Source organism: Panulirus ornatus, chromosome 17, assembly GCF_036320965.1.
Source record: "Panulirus ornatus isolate Po-2019 chromosome 17, ASM3632096v1, whole genome shotgun sequence".
Taxonomy (NCBI): domain Eukaryota; kingdom Metazoa; phylum Arthropoda; class Malacostraca; order Decapoda; family Palinuridae; genus Panulirus; species Panulirus ornatus.
Genome location: NC_092240.1, coordinates 50437493 through 50464994, shown reverse-complemented (window position 1 = coordinate 50464994; position 27502 = coordinate 50437493). Strand labels below are relative to the sequence as shown.

The 27502-nt window shown below is 44.5% G+C and overlaps 2 protein-coding genes across 9 annotated transcripts in view; one reads left to right on the top strand and one right to left on the bottom strand.

Moving 5' to 3' along the window:
• The window catches only part of LOC139754741 (SH3 domain-containing kinase-binding protein 1-like), a 270667-nt gene extending 246768 nt beyond the window's left edge, over nucleotides 1-23899 (bottom strand). For 5 of the 6 annotated variants that reach the window (XM_071672472.1, XM_071672474.1, XM_071672476.1 and 2 more), the window contains exons 1-2: nucleotides 23762-23899; nucleotides 16427-16584 (exon numbers count right to left, since the gene is read on the bottom strand). In XM_071672472.1, coding sequence (XP_071528573.1) covers nucleotides 16427-16584; nucleotides 23762-23765 — 162 coding nt within the window. In that variant the 5' untranslated portion in view covers nucleotides 23766-23899. The remainder of the gene's footprint in view (nucleotides 1-16426; nucleotides 16585-23761) is intronic. The other variant, XM_071672473.1, reaches the window with a different exon arrangement.
• A 594-nt stretch (nucleotides 23900-24493) lies between these two features.
• The window catches only part of LOC139754738 (uncharacterized protein KIAA0513), a 49040-nt gene continuing 46031 nt past the window's right edge, over nucleotides 24494-27502 (top strand). The window contains exon 1 of one of the 3 annotated variants that reach the window (XM_071672456.1): nucleotides 24494-24889. The gene's annotated coding sequence lies outside the window, so the exon portion shown is untranslated. Of the gene's footprint in view, nucleotides 24890-26578; nucleotides 26740-27502 lie in introns of those variants that run through there. The other 2 variants (XM_071672457.1, XM_071672459.1) reach the window with 2 other exon arrangements.

Genomic DNA, 27502 nt, shown 5'->3' with positions numbered 1-27502 from the left:
TATAATATATATATATATTAATGTATTCATCATCTATCATACTTAACCGCTGTCTCCCGCGTTAGCGAGGTAGCGCAGCAAAAAAAGACGAGGAATGGCCCAACCCACCCACATACACATGTATGTACATAAACGCCCACACACGCACATACACACACACACACACATACACACACACACACACACACACACACACACACATGACATACGTTCGATTCGCTACATACACACATGGGAAGAGAAGGAGGAGGAGTCGTACGGGGGGGGCATGCAATACGGTGTACGACTATGAGAGAGAGAGAGAGAGAGAGAGAGAGAGAGAGAGAGAGAGAGAGAGAGAGAGAGAGAGAAGAGAGAGAGGAGGACCAGACACCAACCATTCCCATACAGCTTCCTCCATAAGCTAGCTGGACGACCCGAAAACAAATGGGCTCCTCTTTTTTTTTTTTATTAAAAAACTGGACGCACGACCACCAGTGTGTGTGTGTGTGTGTGTGTGTGTGTGTGTGTGTGTGTGTGTGTGTGTGTGTGTGTGTGTGTCACGAGAGGGCACTTGTACAAAGAAGACGCTGAGCACGAGACATAGTTAGAACGTCTGTTAAGAAGTTAGATGCTAGTTACGTATGAATTCAGGTGGCGGGCGTGAAGGAAGGAAGGAAGGAGCCTGGAGAGGCCACGAAGGAAGGAGTCTGGAGAGGCCACGAAAGAAGGAGCCTGGAGAGGCCACGAAGGAAGGAGTCCTGGAGAGGCCACGGAGGATGGAGTCTGGAGAGGCCACGGAGGATGGAGTCTGGAGAGGCCACGGAGGAAGGAGTCTGGAGAGGCCACGGAGGGAGGAGGCTGGAGAGGCCACGGAGGAATGGAGTCTGGAGAGCCACGGTCGCAATATGGTATGAGAGATGAGGTGTGTGTGTGTGTGGACGCGGGGGGTGACCAATGGCAAAACACACACACACACACACACACACACACACACACACACACACACACGCCCTCAGCGTGACGTTCACGACGGTCTCCGCCAATAGCGCGGCTCCTCCTCCTCCTCCACGACGCCCCGCCCCCTCGATGACGCAATCATGACCTCACGGCCTACGCCAATGCCACTGTTTGGTTCCTCTCACGTTAACTTAGACAGTTGTAACTGGCGATCCTATCGTTGCCGAACACCTTCTCTAACCTCATCATTATGGAATTGGTCTGTGGCTCTCGGGCCACAGACCTCGTTTCTTTGTCCACATACGATTCTTGGGCAAGCAAGACACAACATTAGATCTTAAAGCGTATACCACCACACTTTTCATTGATAATATGAGCACTACAGCATCATATCACTTCTTTTTCTTCCTCCCCAAAAGAGAGAAAGAGAAAGAAAAAGAAAATAGCTCCCTCTCTTTACCTGATGTGTAATGCAAGCCGCTACACCTTTCTTCGTCTTGGGGCCAAAAGGACCCGGTGGAAGGGTATGACACAGACACAGTGTGTGTGGGTGTGACAGACACAGTGTGTGTGGGTGTGGGTTGTGGACGGAAGACCTAATATTGGTGGCTGATCCTACGATGGGGGTCAATGTGTTGCCTTCCTAGGGAGGGGTAGCGGGAATGCAAGCGTTTCCACGGGGGAAAATGAAACACGATAAGTTGCCAAGTGCACTTTCGTGTCATAATCACATCATCAATCATCAGGGGAGATACAAGAGAGAAATATAACAGTCAGTTGATCTACAACGAAGAAGAGACGAAGCTACGACCCCATTTGGTAAACAAGTGATTGTCCAAGACAGACAACGAGCGTATCATAAACTTATTATGTGGACAAGAAGGGGAATTGTTTGCAAATTTTATCAACAATAAAGCTATCCAAGACCCCTGGCCTGGCCCACCACCACACTAACAGTGGTCTGACCCACCAGCTAGACTAGTCCCTGGCCCACTACCCACACCAACATGTCGATCCCCACCATCATACTGGCGCCTGGCCCACCACCACGCCAACAGTGGCCTGACCCACCATCATACTGGCGCCTGGCCCACCACCACACCAACAGTGGTCTGACCCACCAGCTATACTAGTCCCTGGCCCACCACCACACCAACAGTGGTCTGACCCACCATCATACTGGCGCCTGGCCCACCACCACACCAACAGTGGTCTGACCCACCAGCCATACTAGCGCCTGGCCCACCACCACACTAACAGTGGTCTGACCCACCAGCTATACTAGTCCCTGGCCCACCACCACACCAACAGTGGTGTGACCCACCAGCCATACTGGCGCCTGGCCCACCACCGCACCAACAGCGGCCCGAACCCACCACCCACCACAAGAGGCTAGGGGGGTTTAACACGCATCATATAGCCAGCCTGGGGGAAAAGCACATGGATATGAGGATCGATAATAGCGCGTTCAGTTGGCCCGGGTGAGGCGACCAACGTGTGAACACAGGAGGAGGTGGAGGTGGAGGTGGAGGTGGCGGGTGGACCATACCAGTGAGGGAGGGAGAGAGAGAGAGAGAGAGAGAGAGAGAGAGAGAGAGAAGAGAGAGAGAGAGAGGGAAGGGAGAAGTATGTGTTTGCGTTAGTCGACGCCTTATAAAATAACAACCATGGGAATTATTAAAGGTTTCCCCCCCGCCCACCCTTTACCACAACATCAACTCACAACCCCCTCGACTGAGGCTCCCAGCAACCACAACCTCACAACCCCTTCACTAAGACTCCACCAACACCCAGCAACCACAACCTCACAACCCCTTCACTAAGACTCCACCAACACCCAGCAACCACAACCTCACAACCCTTCACTAAGACTCCACCAACACCCAGCAACCACAACCTCACAACCCCTTCACTAAGACTCCACCAACACCCAGCAACCACAACCTCACAACCCCTTCACTAAGACTCCACCAACACCCAGCAACCACAACCTCACAACCCCTTCACTAAGACTCCACCAACACCCAGCAACCACAACCTCACAACCCCTTCACTAAGACTCCACCAACACCTTCCATCCAACACCACCTCACAACCCGTTCCCTCAGACTTCACCAACACCCTCCATCCAACACCACCTCACAACCCGTTCCCTCAGACTTCACCAACACCTTCCATCCAACACCACCTCACAACCCGCTCCCTCAGACTTCACCAACACCCTCCTCCAACACCACCTCACAACCCGTTCCCTCAGACTTCACCAACACCCACCATCCAACACCACTACCCCTCCCCAAAAAACCCGCCCTCAACTTCACCAACACCCACCATCCAACACCACTCTCACAACCGCCTTCCCTCAGACTTCACCACACCCTCCCACCAACACCAACCTCAACAACCCGCTCCCTCAGACTTCACCAACACCCTCCATCCAACACCACTTCACAACCCGCTCCCTCAGACTTCACCAACACCCTCCATCCAACACCACCTCACAACCCGTTCATTCAGACTTCACCAACACCCTCCATCCAACACCACCTCACAACCCGTTCACTTAAACTCCACCAACACCCCAACAACCACAACCTCTCCTTCCCCTAACCCACCGCCACCATCCAGGGGGGGTGAGGAGGGCCCAACTATCGACCCTTTCTGCCTCACTCTACAATCAAAAGGATCAAAAAATCGATAACACTGCCCCGGCTCAAGGCTGCTCCATGAGGGAAACCCCCCTAACGCCGTGGAATACATCCCACCCAACCCTACGGGACACGAGCGATCCCACAACCCACCTCACAAGACTCCCACTCACGCCTACGGGACACGAGCGATCCCACAACACTCACTAAGACATCCACTCACCCTACGGGACACGAGCGATCCCACAACCACCTCACAAGACATCCCACCCACCCTACGGGCACGAGCGATCCCACAACCACCTCACAAGACATCCCACTCACCCTACGGGACACGAGCGATCCCACAACCCACCTCACAAGACATCCCACCCACCCTACGGGGCACGAGCGATCCCACAACCACCTCACAAGACATCCCACCCACCCTACGGGCACGAGCGATCCCACAACCCACCTCACAATACATCCCACTCACCCTACGGGGCACGAGCGATCCCACACACCAACCTACAAGACATCCACACACCCTACGGACAGCGAACCCACAACCACCTCACAAGACATCCCACCCACCCTACGGGGCACGAGCGATCCCACAACCACCTCACAAGACATCCCACTCACCCTACGGAACGAGCGATCCCACAACCCACCTCACAAGACATCCCACCCACCCTAGCGGGGCACGAGCGACCCACAACCACCTCAACAAGACATCCCAAACCCCCCTACGGGGCACGAGCGATCCCCCAACCCACCTCACAATACATCCACTCACCCTACGTGGGCACGAGCGATCCCACAACCACCTCACCCAAAACATCCCACCCACCCTACGAGGCACGAGCGATCCCACAACCCACCTCCAAGACATTCCCACCCCCCCCTAAAGGGGCACGAGCGATCCCACAACCCACCCACCCAAAACATCCCACTCACCCTACGGGACAAAGAGCGATCCCACAAACCCCATCAAATACATCCCACCCCACCCTACGGGACACAGCGATCCCAACAACCCCCTCAACAAGAAAATCCCACCCACCCTACGGACAAGCGATCCCACAACCACGTCTCAAAGACCATCCCCCCTCACCCTAAACGGGCACGAGCGATCCCACACCCAACGTCACAAGAACATCCCACCTCACCCTACGGGACACGAGCGATCCCACAACCACGTCACAAGACATCCCACCCACCCTACGGGACACGAGCGATCCCACAACCACCTCACAAGACATCCCACCCAACCCTACGGGACACGAGCGATCCCACAACCCACCTCACAAGACATCCCACCCCCCCTACGGGACACGAGCGATCCACAACCACGTCACATGCCCATCCCACCCCCTACGGGACACGGGGCGATCCCACAACCACGTCACAAGTCATCCCACTCACCCTACGGGACACGAGCGATCCCACAACCACCTCACAAGCCATCCACCCCCCCTACGGACACGAGCGATCCCAAAACCCCCACCTCACAAGACATCCCCCAACCCTACTGGGACACTAGCGATCCAACAACCCCCCTCATAAGAACATCCCACCCAACCCTACGGGACACGAGCGATCCCACAACCACGTCACAAGTCATCCCACTCACCCTACGGGGCACGAGCGATCCCACAACCACTCACAAGACATCCCACCCACCCTACGGGGCACGAGCGATCCCACAACCACCTCACAAGACATCCACTCACCTACGGGACACGAGCGATCCCACAACCACATCACAATACATCCCACTCACCCTACGGGACACGAGCGATCCCACAACCCACCTCACAAGACATCCCACCCACCCTACGGGACACGAGCGATCCCACAACCACGTCACAAGACATCCCACTCACCCTACGGGACACGAGCGATCCCACAACCCACCTCACAAGACATCCCACCCACCCTACGGGGCACGAGCGATCCCACAACCACGTCACAAGACATCCCACTCACCCTACGGGACACGAGCGATCCCACAACCCACCTCACAAGACATCCACCCACCCTACGGGGCACGAGCGATCCCACAACCCACCAAAGACATCCCACCCACCCTACGGGACACGAGCGATCCCACAACCCACCTCACAAGACATCCCACCCACCCTACGGGGCACGAGCGATCCCACAACCACCTCACAAGACATCCCACCCACCCTACGGGGCACGAGCGATCCCACAACCCACCTCACAAGACATCCCACACCCACCAACGGGACACGAGCGATCCCACAACCCACCTCACAAGACATCCCACTCACCCTACGGGGCACGAGCGATCCCACAACCACCTCACAAGACATCCCACTCACCCTACGGGGCACGAGCGATCCCACAACCACCTCACAAGACATCCCACTCACCCTACGGGGCACGAGCGATCCCACAACCCACCTCACAAGACATCCCACTCACCCTACGGGACACGAGCGATCCCACAACCCACGTCACAAGTCAAGGACTGACGGCAAGAGAATCGTAACACATCCACACCAACCCCACACAAACACACATCTCAAAAACGAACACACCGTGTGTCAGTCAGTCAGAGAGTTCGAGCACAAACTCCTTTATTATTATCATTATTATCAGTTTTTCAAACTCTATTATCAGTTAAGGGGGAGGTGCTGTGTGGGCTGCATTGTTATCAAAGAGAAGCGAGCGTTACACACGACCGTTATATAGCACACCCACCCACCCACCAACCCACCTACTAACCCACCCCTCGCTTACTCCCTCACGAACCTCACACACCCAGGTACCCACCTTCGTTTACTCCCTCACGAACCTCACACACCCAGGTACCAAACCCCTCGCTTACTCCCTCACGAACCTCACACACCCCAGGTGAGGGGACCAGGTCGAACTCCAGCTTCTAAGACATGTCACACCCATATGGCACCCCACGCCCATCCATCCTCTTATCTTTCCACACCTCCACCCTTATCTGTCTCCTTATCTTTAACTCGTGTCCCCACATTTTGGGAAGGGATCAAGTGCACATTAGCCTCACACCCCGCCCACCTCCTCACTTGACTCACTCACACACACTCACTCACTCACAGCCCAAGCCCAGAGTGCTATAGTTAAACATGGAGTAGAAAATCTGATTAAAAAAAAAAAAAAAAATATATATATATATATAATATATATATATATATATATATATATATAATATATATATATATATATATATATATAAATTTTTTTTTTTCATACTCACTTCATAGCCTACGTAAACACTTTTACGATTAAGACCAAGGAGCATCGCCATTGGCTAACGTCCCGTGAGAGAGAGAGAGAGAGAGAGAGAGAGAGAGAGAGAGAGAGAGAGAGAGAGAGAGAGAGAGAGATATTGAGTCTTAAGATGTCGGGGGAGGGAGGTGTTCGTTCAAGGGCGAAGGGAGCCGTGTGATAAGAGATGTCGAATGCTACTGTACTCCCCGGCCCGCCGCTGGTGTGTGTGTGTGTGTGTGTGTGTGTGTGTGTGTGTGTGTGTGTGTGTGTGTGTGTGTGTGGAACATCTCCCAACGGGGGGGGGGGGTAAAACACAGCACCGTCACTGAGGCAACACAGCAGCAGCAGGCAGCAGCAGGATGAGGGGGGAGAAAAAAAAAAAAGGGTAGGGGTGTGTGTGTGTGTGTGTGTGTTTTACACTCTCCGTAGCGACACGAGAGAGAGAGAGAGAGAGAGAGAGAGAGAGAGAGAGAGAGAGAGAGAGAGAGAGAGAGAGGCGCAACACACAGCTTTGAAATTTCTTGCTACATTCGTCTGTTTTTCCTCTCTCCTCTCTCTCTCTCTCTCTCTCTCTTCTCTCTCTCTCTCTCTCTCTCTCTCTCTCCGCTACATCCGTCAGCTCCCCCCCCCTCTCTCTTTCTCTCTCTCTCCTCTCTCTCTCTCTCTCTCTCTCTCTCTCTCTCTCTCTCTCTCTCTCTCTCTCTCTGACACCAAACCCCCCAATTCACCTTACGAACACCATAATAAGTCATGCAGTACAAGACACGTAACTTCATGATTTACAATATCGTTAAATGTGGATTTGATATTTTCCTATGACCACTTGCCTACGAATGGCCATCATTTCTTTTGCCTCTTAGACAATCAAGACGGAAGAATTTCTGGACTAATTGAAGAAGAAAATATATAAAAGTCCAACACGTAACGCAAGATACCACCCTCTGTCTTAATTAGGTCCCTCATACCTGTGCTCCAGCATAATTCACCAGTTCCGACGCACACGGTCTGTGACAACGACTTAAATGGCCTACGACAACGACTTAAATGGCTTATGACAACGACTTAAATGGCCTATGACAACGACTTAAAGGGTATATGACGAGTTAAATGGTATATGACGAGTTAAATGGCCTATGACAACGACTTAAATGGCCTATGACAACGACCTAAATGGTATATGACAAGTTAAATGGTCTATGACAACGACTTAAATGGCCTATGACAACGACTTATATGGTATATGACAAGTTAAATGGTCTACGATAAAGACTTAAATGGCCTATAACAACGACTTAAATGGTCTATGACAACGACTTAAATGGTCTATGACAACGACTTAAATGGTCTATGACAACGACTTAAATGGCCTATGACAACGACTTAAATGGCCTATGACAACGACTTAAATGGCCTATGACAACGACTTAAATGGTCTATGACAACGACTTAAATGGTCTATGACAATGAGTAAAATGGCCTAAGACGAGGTAAATGGTCTATGACAACGACTTAAATGGTCTATGACAATGAGTAAAATGGCCTAAGAGGAGGTAAATGGTCTATGACAACGAGTAAAATGGCCTAAGACAAGGTAAATGGTCTATGACAACGAGTAAAATGGCCTAAGACGAAGTAAATGGTCTATGACAACGACTTAAATGGCCTATAACAAAGACTTAAATGGTCTATGACAATGAGTAAAATGGCCTAAGACAAGGTAAATGGTCTATGACAACGAGTAAAATGGCCTAAGACGAGGTAAATGGTCTACGACAATGACTTAAATGGCTGCCTCTGTTATCATAATAATACTAATTCCCAATTCAAGATGGCGGCCGCTATGTTTATGTGGGTAGCCATGTCTCTCTGGCCCTGATCATTCTCAGTGCTTTTTATCATTTAACAACGTCCACACTGGGAAAGCTTCTTGCAGACGGGTGCCTTGTGATCTATAAGGCGATATCAACGCTTGCCTTCCACTTCACTGCCTCTCACATTCCATAGAAACAGAGAGAAAACAGAACGACACATCAATGGCTTCTATCTTTTCAAATTAGAATTAAAAATAAACCTCCAAAAGTTTTAATAAATAAGGTGTCATAGGAGTTAAACCTATCCTATCCCTGGGGATAGGGGAGAAAGAATACTTCCCACGTATTCCCTGCGTGTCGTAGAAGGCGACTAAAAGGGGAGGGAGCTGAGGAGGGCGCTGGAAATCCTCCCCTCTCGTTTTATTTTTTTTTAATTTTCCAAAAGGAGGAACAGAGAAGGGGGCCAGGTGAGGGTATTCCCTAAAAGGCCCAGTCCTCTGTTCTTAACGCTACCTCGTTAACGCGGGAAATGGCGAATAGTTTAAAAAAAAAAAAAAAAAGGAGTTAAACCATTATTCTCAATACTCAAAATTGTCAGTAGATCTATATCTGTAGTTATCATAACCATCTTAAGTGACACTCGATAATCATATGTTTATATTTACCATAACAATCTCAAGTGGGAATTGTTAATTACATCTTTATTTACATTTATCATAACCACCTCACGTGACAATCGTTAGTCACCAAGTGGCAATTGCTAATTGTTAATCTATCTTTATTCATATCCATATCACAACCATCTCAAGTGACAGTCGTTAATGACATCTTTATTTATATACATCACAACCATCTCAAGTGACAGTCGTTAATTAAATGTCATTAAACACCAACGCATCCATAAACTTTACTTTAATCCCTCCCTTCCCGTTTTTATTTTTTCCCTCTGCGTGGGAAATCTAATTAGCTTTTTTCATCTCAGGTGTTCATTCATCACTGTCTCCATCATTAACTCGTAAACAACACAGGAGCCCAGCCTCCACCTGACACACACACACACACACACACAGGGCCCGCCCCCCCAGTCGACCTTTAAAATAAAGGAGGGGGGAGGTGTATTTAACCCCATGACCTTAATCTATAGCTAACATCTAGTTTGGGTTTTTTTTTTCTTAACCTTCAAAAACACGGGTATAAGTTTAAACACAACACGAGTTTAATCTCAACCTCCCCTCCTCTCTCTCCCCTTTCCCCATCCATCCATCTATCCATTTCGGGGTCACGAGAGAGAGAGAGAGAGAGAGAGAGAGAGAGAGAGAGGAGAGAGAGAGAGAGAGAGAGAGAGAGAGAGAGAGGGAAGGTGACATCCAAGGGCCAAAAAGAGGAGTACAGCAACTGGCTGTTATTACTGTATCGCCTAATGTCCCTCCCTCCCACTCACAGCTACGAGCGCAATCATTCATGTACTCCTCAGCTAATAGACTGATTGGTTGCCTCAACTAGCACAGTAAAAGCCAAATAAAAAAGGGTCCCCTTCAAAACAAAAATAATAATAATGCGCGAAATTATTGCGCGAACTATTGATTTAATATGTTAGTGGCGAACCATTCAACTCACAACCGCCCCTTTCTTCCATCATATCACTTTAAAGGCAAACTCAGTAGCCTAGAAATTGCTCAATGGTGATTCCAACACTTTCAATAAACAGCTAAATTGCCTCATTTCTCTCACGTCTTTAAGGGTAGTCCTCGTATTTGATTGGTCGTAAATGAGCCTCAACCAATACATTCACATAAACTCTTACTTCTGAATACCATAGTTTAAAAAAAGAGAAAAGAAAAAGAGACATCTATTGCCAGCACAGAGTTGGAACATCCCCAGAAGACCCTGGACCGCACTCCTCTAAACAACCCCTTCTCGTCTGCAGTGGACAAGAACCACACAATTCGACAGTTAAGCCACACCAGTCCTCTAAAACAACCCCCTTCTCGTCTGCAGTGGACAAGAACCACACAATTCGACAGTTAAGCCACACCAGTCCTCTAAAACAACCCCTTCTCGTCTGCAGTGGACAAGAACCACACAATTCGACAGTTAACTCACCCAGTCCTCTAAACAACCCCTTCTCGTCTGCAGTGAACAAGAACCACACAATTCGACAGTTAAGCCACACCAGTCCTCTAAACAACCCCTTCTCGTCTGCAATGGACAAGAACCACACAATTCGACAGTTAAGCCACACCAGTCCTCTAAAACAACCCCTTCTCGTCTGCAGTGAACAAGAACCACACAATTCGACAGTTAAGCCACACCAGTCCTCTAAAACAACCCTTTCTCGTCTGCAGTGGACAAGAACCACACAATTCGACAGTTAAGCCACCCAGTCCTCTAAACAACCCCCTTCTCGTCTGCAGTGAACAAGAACCACACAATTCGACAGTTAAGCCACACCAGTCCTCTAAACAACCCCCTTCTCGTCTGCAGTGGACAAGAACCACACAATTCGACAGTTAAGCCACACCAGTCCTCTAAACAACCCCCTTCTCGTCTGCAGTGAACAAGAACCACACAATTCGACAGTTAAGCCACACAGTCCTCTAAAACAACCCCTTTCTCGTCTGCAGTGGACAAGAACCACACAATTCGACAGTTAAGCCACACCAGTCCTCTAAACAACCCCTTTCTCGTCTGCAGTGAACAAGAACCACACAATTCGACAGTTAACTCACGCACTCCTCTAAACAACCCCTTCTCGTCTGCAGTGGACAAGTTCGACTCTGGGTTTGCGACCACACTGGCTGGCACACAGTGGAGAAGACAACGATTTTAACATAAGGTAAGAGGTGTGTGTGTGTGTGTGTGTGTGTGTGTGTGTGTGTGTGTGTGTGTGTGTGTGTGGGCAGGCATTAAGGGAACTAACTGATGTTAAATTAAGGGACATGTAGTACGAATGTTAGGCTCCGGTAGGGTCTAATATGTTATTGAATGTTATTCTAACCCCTAAACGATCACACACACACACACACACACACACACACACACACACACACCTTACATTACTAATGTAGGACTAGCATTAGTCTCATAATATAGGACTAACATGAGAACTGTCTCTTTTTACCTAGGATGCTTTACGACTTCAATATTCATATATATATAAAGTATTGTATCATATATGCCCATACCACCCAATTTCACTGGCAACAAGCACCTATAATTACTAATTATTATAAATAATACTTTCAAAGGAGCACTACCGGATGTTTTCTCATGAATATATATATATATATATATATATATATATATATATATATATCCCTGGGGATAGGGGAGAAAGAATACTTCCCACGTATTCCCTGCGTGTCGTAGAAGGCGACTAAAAGGGAAGGGAGCGGGGGGCTGGAAATCCTCCCCTCTCGTTTTTTTTTTTTTTTTTAATTTTCCAAAAGAAGGAACAGAGAAGGGGGCCAGGTGAGGGTATTCCCTAAAAGGCCCAGTCCTCTGTTCTTAACGCTACCTCGCTATCGCGGGAAATGGCGAATAGTATATAAAAAAAAAATATATATATATATATATATGACCGTAAACTTCTTGATACGATAGAAGAGTGTGAACTGCTTCACTGAAACGATGCAAAACACTCTTTAACCCATGAATGTGAATGTCAAACTGCACCACTTTTAACCCCTCTCCACCATTCATGGTTTCCGCGTCTAGAAAGTGTTATGCTAAGGTGATATGGACAAAACAATCTATCACAGAACTGAATCTAACTTCGCCTAAATCGATCTCCGAGTTTGGTATATAGAGATATATAGTTATATAGTTATATTCAAAGCTGATGCTTATCAAATAACATTAACAGTCCGGTGAATTATACAGTGTGTAAATAATCTAACACAATTATTTTATCAGATGTTCACCGGCGTGAAAGATGATATCTGTATGACAGACTTTTGTGAAAGCCTTTAATGACGTTTCTCATGAAATGAGGAGAAAAAGCACAGTTTATACAGTTACTGTACGACTGATGGAATATTACGGTGGTTTGAAAAGCAGTTTTCATTTTTTTTTACACTGAAGTTATGGAGCCAAATGCCGTATTCAAAGTGCTCCACAGAGGATCGCACAGGGCCCAGTTCTGTTCCCCATGTACAGTGAATAACATGGTTCACAGAAATACAGTCAGAAATTCGTATATTTTCCCCAATAACTGAGTTTGTTCAAGTTTATTCACGGGGGCGAAGAAGACACATTCTTACGTATTACTGCAACAGTATAAGGTTACGTTTGGTATGAGGGTTCGAAACCTGGTGTATATCTGGTTCAACCACCACAGCAGTGTCATATGACGAAGGTAACTGGGCGCGAAAGTGGTATGAAATTTAGGGCCTTCCGTTTTTGAAGGCACCTTCCTTGACAATGTGGACAACAGTTAGAGCCGAAAAGTACACTACTGTCTAGTGGAGGAGGGAATGGGGTTATATAAACTGCTTGCATAGGTGTTGTTAGGTCAGTAAGTATGCCAGTTCGGTTTGGAATCTACCTTTATATTAAGAGCTTTGGGAGGAACCAGGGAAATGCTCAAAAATTACCCAGGTAGGTTCACCATGTCGATCTACACTTCCGTGCGAACCCGGGAACATGACCTGGGCAAGGAGGCAGTTGAGGATGGATGGAAGTCCCCACCCCCGAGACAAAATTGGCCCATTTGGTTCTATTCTCCAAGGGAACAGCAGTGTGTAAGGCAAACCTCCCCCATTATGGAGATGAAGCCAGCTAATCCCCCCCCCCCCCCCCAGTAGATCTAACGGCAGTTTCACTTTCGTCGTACCACAGTGCCAAGACGGACTGTTCATGGAGTACAACACCTTCAAACCCTGACATTAATCAGGCCCGGGGAAACCCTTACAACATGTGTTGATTTCAGGGTGCAAAAGAAAGATCTTGCTGCAAGATCCCTGTTCCACCCTGGTTGCAAAATGGAATCAAATGGCTCATCTTACAGATCCCCCCCTGCATTGAGAGAGAGAGAGAGAGAGAGAGAGAGAGAGAGAGAGAGAGAGAGAGAGAGAGAGAGAGAGAGAGAGAGAGAGAGAGAGGACCAATTCCATGGCGCTACCCTCATTGGGAGATGCCGGGACCGACCCACAAACCCGAGTGAGGAGTGGGTAACATCTGCACACCTCACTTTGCAAGGTAGGTATGGAGGAGAACCCAGGCGAGGCTCCAAAGAAGCCCTCCAACTCTTACCAATCCCAATAAGGCAAAGTAAGACACTCGCTGGCTGTCCACCCCAGCACAACTCAACTTCACGAATAATCTTCACACACACACACACACACATACACACACACCACATTAGATCAGCCTCTGTACTTCAAAAAGGGGGGGATTTAAGATGACTCCAATGTTGCCTATACCATTTAAGATGACTCCAATGTTGCCTATACCATTTAAGATGACTCTAATGTTGCCTATACCATTTAAGATGACTCTAATGTTGCCTATACCATCTAAGATGACTCTAATGTTGCCTATACCATTTAAGATGACTCTAATGTTGCCTATACCATTTAAGATGACTCTAATGTTGCCTATACCATTTAAGATGACTCTAATGTTGCCTATACCATTTAAGATGACTCTAATGTTGCCTATACCATTTAAGATGACTCTAATGTTGCCTATACCATTTAAGATGACTCCAATGTTGCCTATACCATTTAAGATGACTCTAATGTTGCCTATACCATTTAAGATGACTCTAATGTTGCCTATACCATTTAAGATGACTCTAATGTTGCCTATACCATTTAAGATGACTCTAATGTTGCCTATACCATTTAAGATGACTCCAATGTTGCCTATACCATTTAAGATGACTCCAATGTTGCCTATACCATTTAAGATGACTCTAATGTTGCCTATACCATAACTTTCGCCAGAATGAAACTAGACCGCCACTCGTCAAACCGAATACGTACCCTTCCCTCTCCCTCTAATCTATCAAGACATCAAGCTACCCCTCATCACTTGCATTGGCAAACACAGCGTCAGTGTAGTAAGCCAACATCCTGCACAACACTCGACCATAACAATCTATGATAGGAAATCTTCCCCAATAGCTCCAGCATGCATAAATGGAACGAGGGGCGGCGGGAGGCGACGGCTTTGAAACAATTCCTTTGCTCATATTTGAACAGAAATAGGTGTTACTTGTCCCCCCTACAAAGATTAAACTTACCTTCATAGCGGTCTGGATTGAAGTTTCGAACTTATAAACACGATCATGTGCCACAGCCGGGAGAAAATACACATTGTGTATATACATCTCGTAAAAAAAGAAAGAAATACTGCTAAAGCCGGGAGAAAATACACACACTGTGTATATACATCTCTAAAAGAGAGAAGGAAATACTGCTACAAACGGGAGAAAAAATACACACATTGTGTATATATACATCTCTTTAAAAAAAAAAGAGAGAAAGAAATACTGCTAAAGCCGGGAGAAAATACACACATTGTGTATACATATCTCTTAAAAAAAGAAAGAAAGAAATACTGCTAAAGCCGGGAGAGAAAATGCACACATTGTGTATATACATCTCTTAAAAAAGAAAGAAATACTGCTACAAACGGGAGAAAAAATACACATTGTGTATATACATCTCTAAAAAAAACGAAAGAAATACTGCTAAAGCCGGGAGAAAATAGACACATTGTGTATATATACATCTCTTAAAAAAAGAAAGAAATACTGCTACAAACGGGAGAAAAAATAGACACATTGTGTATATATACATCTCTTAAAAAAACGAGAGAAAGAAATACTGCTAAAGCCGGGAGAAAAAATACACACATTATGTATATACATCTTAAAAAAAGAAATACTGCTACAAACGGGAGAAAAAATACACATTGTGTATATACATCTCTAAAAAAGAGAGAAGGAAATACTGCTACAAACGGGAGAGAAAATAGACACATTGTGTATATATATATCTCTTAAAAAAAGAAAGAAATACTGCTACAAACGGGAGAGAAAATACACACATTGTGTATATACATCTCTTAAAAAAAGAAAGAAATACTGCTACAGCCGGGAGAAAATACACATTGTGTATATATACATCTCTTTAAAAAAAAGAGAGAAAGAAATACTGCTAAAGCCGGGAGAAAATAGACACATTGTGTATATACATCTCTTTAAGAAAAGAGAAAGAAATACTGCTACAAACGGGAGAGAAAATACACATATTGTGTATATACATCTCTTAAAAAAAGAAAGAAATACTGCTACAAACGGGAGAAAATACACATTGTGTATATATACATCTCTAAAAAAAACGAAAGAAATACTGCTACAAACGGGAGAGAAAATAGACACATTGTGTATATACATCTCTAAAAAAGAGAGAAGGAAATACTGCTACAAACGGGAGAAAAAACACACATTGTGTATATATATCTCTTAAAAAAAGAGAGAAAGAAATACTGCTAAAGCCGGGAGAAAAAATACACATTGTGTATATACATCTCTTAAAAAAAGAAAGAAATACTGCTACAAACGGGAGAAAATAGACACATTATGTATATACATCTCTAAAAAAGAGAAAGAAATACTGCTACAAACGGGAGAAAAAATACACATTGTGTATATACATCTCTAAAAAAAACGAGAGAAAGAAATACTGCTACAAACGGGAGAGAAAATAGACACATTGTGTATATATACATCTTAAAAAAAGAGAGAAAGAAACACCTCACCTTGACGAAGTTGTCCGGGAAGACGCCCCAGGAGTCGTCGCCCAGCCTACCCCTGTACCAGCCTGTCTCCAGTCGGCTGACGTCCGTGATCACCTTGCCCACACACAACCGCAACTCGTCGTCATGCTGTGGCTCGTAGGCGAACACCACCTCCACTTCTGACCGTCGGTCGGTGTGTGTGTGGTGTGCAAGAGGGAGAAAGAGAGATATATGAACCATTAGCATGGGTGTTCTATACGTGCAGCGGTCGAGGGTGGGTGTGTGTGTGTGGTGTGCAACAGGGAGAAAGAGAGACATATGAACCATTAGCATGGGTGCTCTATAGGTGCAGCGGTCGAGGGTGGGTGTGTGTGTGTGGTGTGCAAGAGGGAGAAAGAGAGACATATGAACCATTAGCATGGGTGCTCTATAGATGCAGCGGTCGAGGGTGGGTGTGTGTGTGCAAGAGGGAGAAAGAGAGACATATGAACCATTAGCATGGGTGCTCTATAGGTGCAGCGGTCGAGGGTGGGTGTGTGTGTGGTGTGCAACAGAGAGACATATGAACCATTAGCATGGGTGCTCTATAGGTGCAGCGGTCGGAGGGTGTGTGTGTGTGTGGTGTGCAAGAGGGAGAAAGAGAGATATATGAACCATTAGCATGGGTGCTCTATAGGTGCAGCGGTCGAGGGTGGGTGTGTGTGTGGTGTGCAACAGGGAGAAAGAGAGATATATGAACCATTAGCATGGGTGCTCTATAGGTGCAGCGGTCGAGGGTGGGTGTGTGTGTGGTGTGCAAGAGGGAGAAAGAGAGACATATGAACCATTAGCATGGGTGCTCTATAGATACAGCGGTCGGTCGAGGGGGGGTGTGTGGTGTGCAACAGAGAGAAAGAGAGATATATGAACCATTAGCATGGGTGCTCTATAGGTCTGTACAGCGGTCGAGGGTGTGGGTGTGTGTGGTGTGCAAGAGGGAGAAAGAGAGACATATGAACCATTAGCATGGGTGTTCTATACGTGCAGCGGTCGAGGGTGTGGGTGTGTGTGGTGTGCAAGAGGGAGAAAGAGAGACATATGAACCATTAGCATGGGTGCTCTATAGATGCAGCGGTCGAGGGTGGGTGTGTGTGTATGGTGTGCAAGAGGGAGAAAGAGAGATATATGAACCATTAGCATGGGTGCTCTATAGATGCAGCGGTCGGTCGAGGGTGGGAGGGTGTTGTGTGCAAGAGAAAGAAGGAGAGACATATGAACCATTAGCATGGGTGCTCTATAGGTACAGCGGTCGAGGGTGGGTGTGTGTGTATGGTGTGCAAGAGGGAGAAAGAGAGATATATGAACCATTAGCATGGGTGCTCTATAGGTGCAGCGGTCGGTCGAGGGGGGGGGGGGTGTGGTGTGCAACAGAGAGAAAGAGAGACATATGAACCATTAGCATGGGTGCTCTATAGGTACAGCGGTCGAGGGTGGGTGTGTGTGTGTGGTGTGCAAGAGAGAGAAAGAGAGACATATGAACCATTAGCATGTGTGTTCTATAGATGCAGCGGTCGAGGGTGGGTGTGTGTGTGGTGTGCAACAGAGAGAAAGAGAGACATATGAACCATTAGCATGGGTGCTCTATAGGTGCAGCGGTCGAGGGTGGGTGTGTGGTGCAACAGAGAGAAAGAGAGACATATGAACCATTAGCATGGGTGTTCTATAGGTGCAGCGGTCGAGGGTGTGTGTGTGTGTGTGGTGTGCAACAGAGAGAAAGAGAGACATATGAACCATTAGCATGGGTGCTCTATAGGTGCAGCGGTCGGTCGAGGGGGGGGGGGTGTGGTGTGCAACAGAGAGAAAGAGAGACATATGAACCATTAGCATGGGTGCTCTATAGGTGCAGCGGTCGGTCGAGGGGGGGGGGGGGGGGTGTGCAGAGAGAAGAGGAATATGAACCATTGTGGGTGCTCTATAGTGCAGCAGGGAGAGGGGGGGGGTGTGGTGTGAAAGAGAGACATATGAACCATTAGCATGGGTGTTCTATACGTGCAGCGGTACAGTGACTCCTAGTCAATATATATATGAACCATTAGCATGGGTGCTCTATAGATGCAGCGGTCGAGGGTGGGTGTGTGTGTGGTGTGCAAGAGGGAGAAAGAGAGATATATGAACCATTAGCATGGGTGTTCTATAGGTGCAGCGGTCGAGGGTGTGTGTGTGTGTGTGGTGTGCAAAAGAGAGAAAGAGAGACATATGAACCATTAGCATGGGTGCTCTATAGGTGCAGCGGTCGAGGGTGTGTGTGTGTGTGTGGTGTGCAAAAGAGAGAAAGAGAGACATATGAACCATTAGCATGGGTGCTCTATAGGTGCAGCGGTCGGTCGAGGGGGGGGGGGGGGTGTGGTGTGCAAGAGAGAGAGAGATATATGAACCATTAGCATGGGTGCTCTATAGGTGCAGCGGTCGGTGGGAGGGTGGGTGTGTGGTGCAACAGAGAGAAAGAGAGACATATGAACCATTAGCATGGGTGCTCTATACGTGCAGCGGTACAGTGACTCCTAGTCAATATATATATGAACCATTAGCATTGGTGTTCTACAGGTGCGGCGCTTCAGTGTCTCCTTGTCAACTGAAGACAAAACTAGGTATTCAACCCCAAGAATTAAGTTGATAGAACGTATGGAGAACACCCGTGAGAAGAAAAAAATTGGAAAACGCAACCAAAATTGTTTTATGAGGAACAGGTCAAGATGTGGGACCCCCACGTACGTAGAACTCATTCATCCGTTATGCATTATCCAAACCTCCGCCCGTACAGAAGGGAGAAAATCACTAAATGTAAATTCTAGACTTTGAGGTTGGCGTCCTCCAAAACAGTTTATTATTATCATTATTTCGTTATTGGACTTGATCGCCGTTTCCCGCGTCAGCGAGGAAGCGCCATGAAACAAACGAAGGAAGACCCCTCCACTCGCATAAACACACATATAACATATACACACGTACGTACATATACATATCAACATATACACATACACAGCCATATACATATATATACACATGTGCATATTCACACTCTTTTGCCTTCATTCTCGGCGCCACCCCGCCCCACAGGAAACAGCATCACCATCTCCTACATCAGAAAGGTAGCTGATATAGTCTATAAAAAAAACCTGAGCTATCAACTGAGGAGTATGACAGAGCTTAAGGGGTCTTTGGTTATCTTTGTCCCACTTTGAAGCAACCAGCTTTACTATTCTATCTATAACTCTGCCATCCATTCCCTTCCGTTGCTCCCTCAAGGGGGTGGCCACAGCAGAAAAATCTCTCTAGTGGCGAACTCCAATGCCACTTTCTAAGTCCCTCACCCTTAAAAGGCTAATGGCAGAAGGCAGCTCTAGCACAGTTTTTTTTCAGAGACTCCTGTCCAATGTTCCTACTGATTACTTCTACTTATGTCTACCTAATGTTTCAACCTACTGCTTCTACCTAATTCACCTCCCTATTACTTCTACTTAATGCTTCGACATAATGATCCTACCTACTACTTCTTCCTATTGCCCCTACCATTTTGCCAGAAGGCAGGGCTAGCACATAGTGTTCACCACAGGAAAATCTAAGTTATGAGGAATGAGTTGTGTGTTGTGTTGTCAAGCGTTATGTGTGACAAGGAGAAATTTTATGATAGTGAGTAAATTTTTCAGAATGATACAAGGAAAGAACAATGAATTACACAATATATAGGTTTACCCTGACCCAGCAATGCCTCTAGACTGCCCAGAAGTTTCATGGTTATGTTTTAAATTTCTGGCTGATGCATGATTCCATATCTCATCCATACATGTTACTACCAACATAACTCAGCTTGAAAAAAAAATGCATTACAGTTTCCCAAGAATAAGCAGAGACCATAAATGCATCATAGGGCTGAAAGCCTGATTTATACATTAACTATTGAAGTCAATTTTCTAGTAAAAGAAATAATTGCTTGTATTATTTTTATACTTTGATGAAAAAGTTATCTTTTCATTTACTCATACAGAAAATTTTATATGTATAACTCCAGTGCAAATAATGTAAATAATGTTTATACAGTACCATAAAAAAACATTTGCAGTGTGAATATGTTCATGATACATATAGGATGTATAAATCATAGATGGAAGAACTCATAAAGTGTGTTTGGTGTTTAGGTCATGTAGAAAAAAAAATCACACCATAGGAAACCTAGAATTATTGTATATGTACATAAAAAAAGGAGACTCCTCGCTACCAGCTACGGCTGTTAACTCAGTACCCTCCCACACGAAAATAGAGGTATTTTTTCACTAACTTAGAGATATTATTGTAAGGGAAGAAAATGTTTTTGAGAGTTTCTTTTTGCACACTGGGGGATTGTCATTTCAAATGTATGGTGCAGTTTAAGAGTAAAACAACTTCAAATCTCATTTAACATGACAAAGGCTATGAAAATGTGGTTCATTCAAAAAAATAGAAATAAAAAATGGGGAGGGAGGGTGACTCCATCCTTCCTTCTTTTGTGGAATCACTCCAGTAAAAGCCCAAGACACACTGAGCATATTTGCCCACAAATATTGCATCAACAATGCTGAAGATAGTCTGAGTTTTTTGGATCTGAATAGACATTCTATGTCCTCAAGAATGAAACATATCAGGATTAGAGGAAAAATTCTCCAAGGGAAAAAGGCAGTATTGAGTATGCTAAGAATTTACAAAATATCTTCAAAGAATTGAGAAAGAGCTATGGATATCCAAGAATGCTTAACATCAAACTGGTTTGTCTTCAAGAGAGAAGGTTGTAGTTGTGCAAAATCAAAGATGAACTAAAACTAATCTCTATGTCAACTGATGGAAAAGTTATGAGAACTATCTGGTAGTAAGTGGTCTCAGTGAAACAAGACCTAGGCCTGACTGTCAAAATTAATAATCCACTGGTAAGGAAGAGGATGATGTGAAGGCTATGTTACACAAGGAAATGCAGCAAATCATTTATACCATAAAAAGGCAGTCCTGTTTATCAGCAGGGGAAGTTGCCAGATGCACAAAAACTAACCTTCATACACAGTTTCCAATAATTCATCCACTTTCCAAGAAGAATAGAAAATGCTGACTGCTTGGGTGATATATTTTACGGAAATCATATAGTATTTGATCTATACTATGAAAAGCTGGTCTGTATACGCAAGCAGTTAAGGGCCTAGAGAGCCCTAATTTCTTAGTATAACAAAGCCTCTTAGGCTTCTACCTGAACCAAAATGTAATACTCCCAGTCGTTACATAACTCTTATTTTATGTTAATAGGCAACTGACTTTATTTTGGAAGTATGAAGAGTAAAATACATACCCACTGGGATGAAAAACAGACCAGACTGTAGTTCTTAAAAACTACTGTAAAACTGTAAAGTGTAAGTGCTATAATATAAAATATACTCATTAACCAGGAGCAGCTGAGCCCTAGATGTAGGCCCACACAAATAAAAAACCCTCAAAGATGGAGATAAAACAGGTTTAATCAACTCTCTAAGTGGAGCTCCATTCCATGTATCCACAAGACACAACTAATACATGATACAGGACTTAAATGAAGAGAGCATAAACAATAAACCGTTTCCTTATTGTTACTCTAGAGTACTGTCTCTCAAAATGGGTTGTGAGCTCCCAGGGGCTCATGAGGGAGTTTCCAGGGAAGTCATGTGCTGTCCTCTCTGAGCTAACTGAGTATTTTTGCACTCAAGGAGGATTGGACCTCATATAAACATGAATACAGAAGGAAATGAAAGTAACCCAGATTACAATATAATCTTTTTTACCCAATAGCAGTGGTTGAAAGTAAATTGTCATGCCTCTGTTTGTAGTGATAATAGGGTATTGTGATGGATTCAATGATCCAGTCCACCTCAGAAACACTGCCCTACAATAATACTGACAGGTAGTCACGACATGGTACTGAAGGAGTACTTTTACCATTACATCCCCCAATAAGATAAGCCAGCTATCACTAGAAATTCACTATTAATGAGTCTGATCAGGAAAAAAGCAACTTTAATCCCATATATAAAATATTAGCAATATATGGCCAAGAACTGCATAAAATATTGGCTTGTTTAGACTTGATTCAAAGAAAAAATCATGAGGTTCACTTTGTTCATGTAAATTTTTGTCGAAAAACGGGGAGAGTTTGGCCTACATCTGGGACCTGTTTAACTACTAGATTTTTGTGATGTTGTAGTCTTATAATGCACCATTAATTACAAATCCTTAAAACTTTTGGGACTTAATGTGATAAATCAATGCTAATTTCATATATCAAAACCAAAACTCAGCATTCATTACCATTCCCGAAAATAATCTTGCAAATAATGCAATTCTATTGCCGTTTCTACACATAGTCAAAATTCAAAATTTATAGCTTGCAAGTACAAAATTTTAAGTGAACTATAACAAGCAATTGCTAATCATCAACATGAATAGCTACCTATAAAATACGCTGCAATTCATTTGCTACGTTAGCCTTTGCAATACAATGTGAATACTTAACTGTTTTAGTTTTATCAAAATTTAAGTATTACTGATTAACACGAACAGAACATATTTTAGCTATCCTGTACTTTTTCTTAGTTCAAAAGTTCCCCCAATTTAGCAAAGTATCAAAGTTTTATACGGAGAGTGCCTATGAGAGCGAATGGACCACAGACTAGATGCCCTGACTCAATACAACCATGGTCATTACTGGTTAACAGGACCTTAAGGCACATTCAAATACATCATATCAATGAAAAATAATAATAAATAAACTAGGAAAATGGGAATAAGAAAGGGATTAGTAAATTCATCCTAGGGCGAGATAAACTCCAGGGCAAGTGTGACACCATCATACATCATTATAAAAAAAAAAAATGAGATTCTTATGAGTATTTGTGCCATATGAAAGGTCCCTACACTGATATTTTTCATGTGAATAAATAATATCTTGAATTCTGAATAAAATGAAATTCCATGTAATTGTGAGGGACACGTATATCACTAGTACCAGCAATACCCTATGGTAACAACAGGTTAAGGAACATCAGCTTTTAAAGTCATGAATCTAAACTCAATTATGGTATGAAGTTATGTCCCCCCTACACGTAACTTGCAAGATAATGATGACCTCTACAGCTGCCTGTAAGCCTAGAAAAAAAGAAAAAAAATTAGGGGTCTTTGCTGTAGCCCGGAGCCTTGGACTTGACACCTGTCAGCGCAGGAGAAGGCTTAATGGTCATCTTTTTCACCACTTTCTTGAGACTTTTTGGGATCCTAAGTGAACCTATTTCACATGTTTGAATTGATGAATCCAACGGCAGGAAAACTTACCCATGTCACCGTGCAATATCACGTTTTAAAGCATCACAACTGAGAGAAATGCTGTGTACACTCCACACTGGGCGAGTATGATTGTATCACTGATAAAACTTCCGTTCGGTTCCTTGCTAAGGGCTTCGAACGGCTTCGAAAAAGTCGCATATAAGACATATAACACATCTCTATGGCATTTATCTTATTTTTCTATACTTCTGTATATATGACTTTGATATTGAATTAGAAATAGAATACCAGTGACTTCAATTTTAGATGATTAATTATGTTGGTGAGTCAAATCGGACAGAAGAACGCTCTTGGAAAAAGTTCGTATGGTAAACACGACTCGTACCAAGCGTATATATACGAGCTTTCTCAGAAGGGGAATGCGTTATGAGACAGGGAGCGTAAAACTGGCAAATTTAGTGGTTAAGGTATTTTAATTAGAGAAATGCATCCTACTTTTCATATTCAAAACATGAAAAACGTTGGCACATGCCAACCGTACGATTACTATGTTGATCCCCTCATTTCACAGGATTTGATAAGGTGAAGGTAAGATAAGGCTTACAAGTACTGTATAAGAAGAAAGAATTATTTTAGGTAATATAGTCTATTTTATAGTAAGATTATAATGATGGTTTACCTTCCAAGAGATAAGTGTATTAAATAGATTAATTTGTAAAGAATTTTAATATTCTTATTGAAGTTCCTGGCTATCAGGAGGACGGGGGTGGGTGGGAGGACGACAACAGACGATGCAGACAGCTGGCTGGCTGGCCACTGCGGACAAACGGCGCGCCTGCTCCGTCTGCACAGCTGGCAGTCAGCTGTTTCTTCACCAAGTTGGTTGGTGGGGGGGTGTTCGTGGTCGCTGAACTGGTGGTAGGCATATGGTCGATTTTATTCCCTCTGCCCATCCCACTTTGGATAAGATGGGTTAGACAGTTGCGCGAGGGGCGTCGTTAAAGTGTTGATTGGAGCCTTCAGGTTGCTCGGACTTCCGGATTTTGGCACCTTTTTAAAGGGGGGGAAGAAAGCTAAAGGCCCAGGATCATTTATGCTGCAGAATCCTGAAGTTAGCTTCTTGAAGCGCCCTACTAGGAGTCTTCACATTTCCTACTTGATCATCAGAATTAACAGGTAAGACGAACACTTCGTTAAAGCAAGGAAGACGAAGACGATCAAGTCTTGCTCTATTTTCTCTTTGACATGGAATGATTATATAGTGTGTGGAGATGCAGCAGCTTTAGCTACTTGAATGTTATATAAGAATATTGATAATTCAGTTCCCTTTAAGGCCAAGCGGACAGAATGGCCTGCATTGCCTGTAAGATGGTTCTTTTAAAATGGTTTCGTTTAGGCAGATCTCAGAATACGTTGTGGGTGAAGTTAAAGGGGAATATATTATTGCAGTCTTATCACTAGTGTCATAAGCAGGACTAGCTAGGGATGCTCTCACTCCTGTGAGATGTAGTAACACCTAATATAGAGATGATAACCTAACCCATCCTAATGTAATTGAGGACATTGTCACTGGTGAACAATTCTATTCTCAGTGATGTGATAACAGATTAAATAGTTTAAGCCTTTAGCTTCAGCTTTTTTGGCCTTAACCCACTTATATGTTTGCCATTGTCAGTAGTTTTGATTCACTGTGGGTATGAAATTCCCAGAGGGAGATGCCATGGAAGACTTAAGTGTTTTCTGGGAATGTTGCACAGGAATTTCATGTATCGTGTGTACATTACATATGCTTGAGATATGTTCTTCGGGAAATGTTGGCTAGGAATGCTATAATCTGGGGGTCAAAAATCTCTGTGGCACAAAGGTTGTAGGGATGTTCCATTACATTGTCACCTTAGCAAATCCCCAGGTTAGGTACAAATTAAAAGTAGCCTTTTTAGAGTGAGTGATTATGATTTGCAGTGGGAATTTAGTGTTAAGAGAATAGATTTATATTCTTATGATGGAGGCCAGAGTCACAGACAGATGCCTGCTTTGAGGCCTGGCCTTAATATACATGTAAAGAGGAGAAATAAGGAAGGAGGATAATTTTTTGGGAAAAGCTGCTGTGTATTATTTGGAATATGATTTATTCCATATCAGATTAGGTAATAAGTGTTGAAGGTGATGAGTATCATGGAAAACTTAGGTGAAACACGTGTAGAACATCATCAGAACCTATGAGAATCTCCAACCCCCCACCCCCCCCCCCCCCCCCCCAGCAGCTGATAGTTACCATGAATATGATTTTTCATGTCTGTTTCCCATATCCTACTTCTGTGAGGTTGGAAAGATTCCCCAGGCTTAGGGAAGAGAGAATACCACTCATGTCTCCAGCTTGTCATAGAAGGCAATTAAAATCCTGCCTCCTTCTGTTACTGAATTCCTTTCCAAAGAAGAATGAGAAGAAGAAGCCTCTTTTTATATTATTTGAAAAGTGAATGATTGCCATAGGCACCAGTTGATGGTAATGGTTGGATATTGTGCCCATTCTTGTAGACAGGAATGGAGTCAATCATGTGCCATCTCTAAGCATTCACTGGTTTCTGAGTGTGCCTATAATCAGGATGAAAAGAGGGTATAAACAATTGCTGCATTTGATGTGAGAAACATGGATGTTTTGGCCCTGAGTGAAACAGTTGAAGGGGAAGGAGATAGAATAATTGGGGAATGTTTAGTTTTTAGTGATAGGACAAGAGATGAAAAAGGAGCAAAAACTTGTCACAAGTTTCTCTTTCTTTTGATGGGTCTGTAGTTGCACTTGCAGTGACTTGTTGAACACATTTAGTGTAACATCCACTCATTCTTGGAAATCCCTTATTACAGATGTAGCTAAGTCTTCCTCTAAGAAACAAGGAGTCCTGTTTAGATGTCGAAATTTCTTTTCCTCTGAATGGTTGCTCTGTTTATAAAGGATTGACCCATCCTTGTGTGGAGTACTACTCACATCTGGAGTGATTCTAGCTCTGCATCCTAACTTATTAGAGGTGAGTTGAAAGCAGTCCAACTAATGAACTCTTCTAGGCAACTTGAAAACTTGACCCACTTGCCTACGCCTCAGTGATGGTTCAGTTTCCCTTTTCTGTAAGCATTACTTTGGTGATATGCTCCTGCGAGCTAGCTGCTTGTGTGCGATCATGTCTAACTAGACCATGCATTACTTGTCAAGCTGCTACTTCACATGATTCCTGTGTGGCCATTGACAACTCAAGGGTGGGTCTGGGTCTTGTTGATAAGTGTTTGTTTCCCCACACCTTGAAGCTTTGGAAGTCTCTACCCTTTCATGTCTTTCCTAATAACTACTACCAGGCACCTTTTAAAGACAGGTTTTTCACTTCTACAAAATTCGTAAATACTTTCTTTTGTCTCATCTTTTCCCTCTCATAATCCTCTCATAATACAGTGCCAATACAGGGCACATTAGTCAGCATTATACACTTGTTCTGAGGCTATGAGAAATTAACAAGACTTAATTAGCTCAGCTGCAATGTAGACAAATTTTGGTACCTTAGCACCGCAAACAACACCACCTTGATGGTAGATCCAGAAACTAATGGTGGCAGATTCAAAACTTGCCAGACCATGGAAGTTCCCGGACCATAGAGCATCAGATTAGAGAGATTCGACCTGTATTGATATTTTGAGAGGGAGATAGGAGGGTAGCATTGATTGATGAACACTTTATAGATTGAGAAACTATACCTCTTTTTAGGCAGTGAAATACAAGGAATCAGTCTGAGAGAATGATAT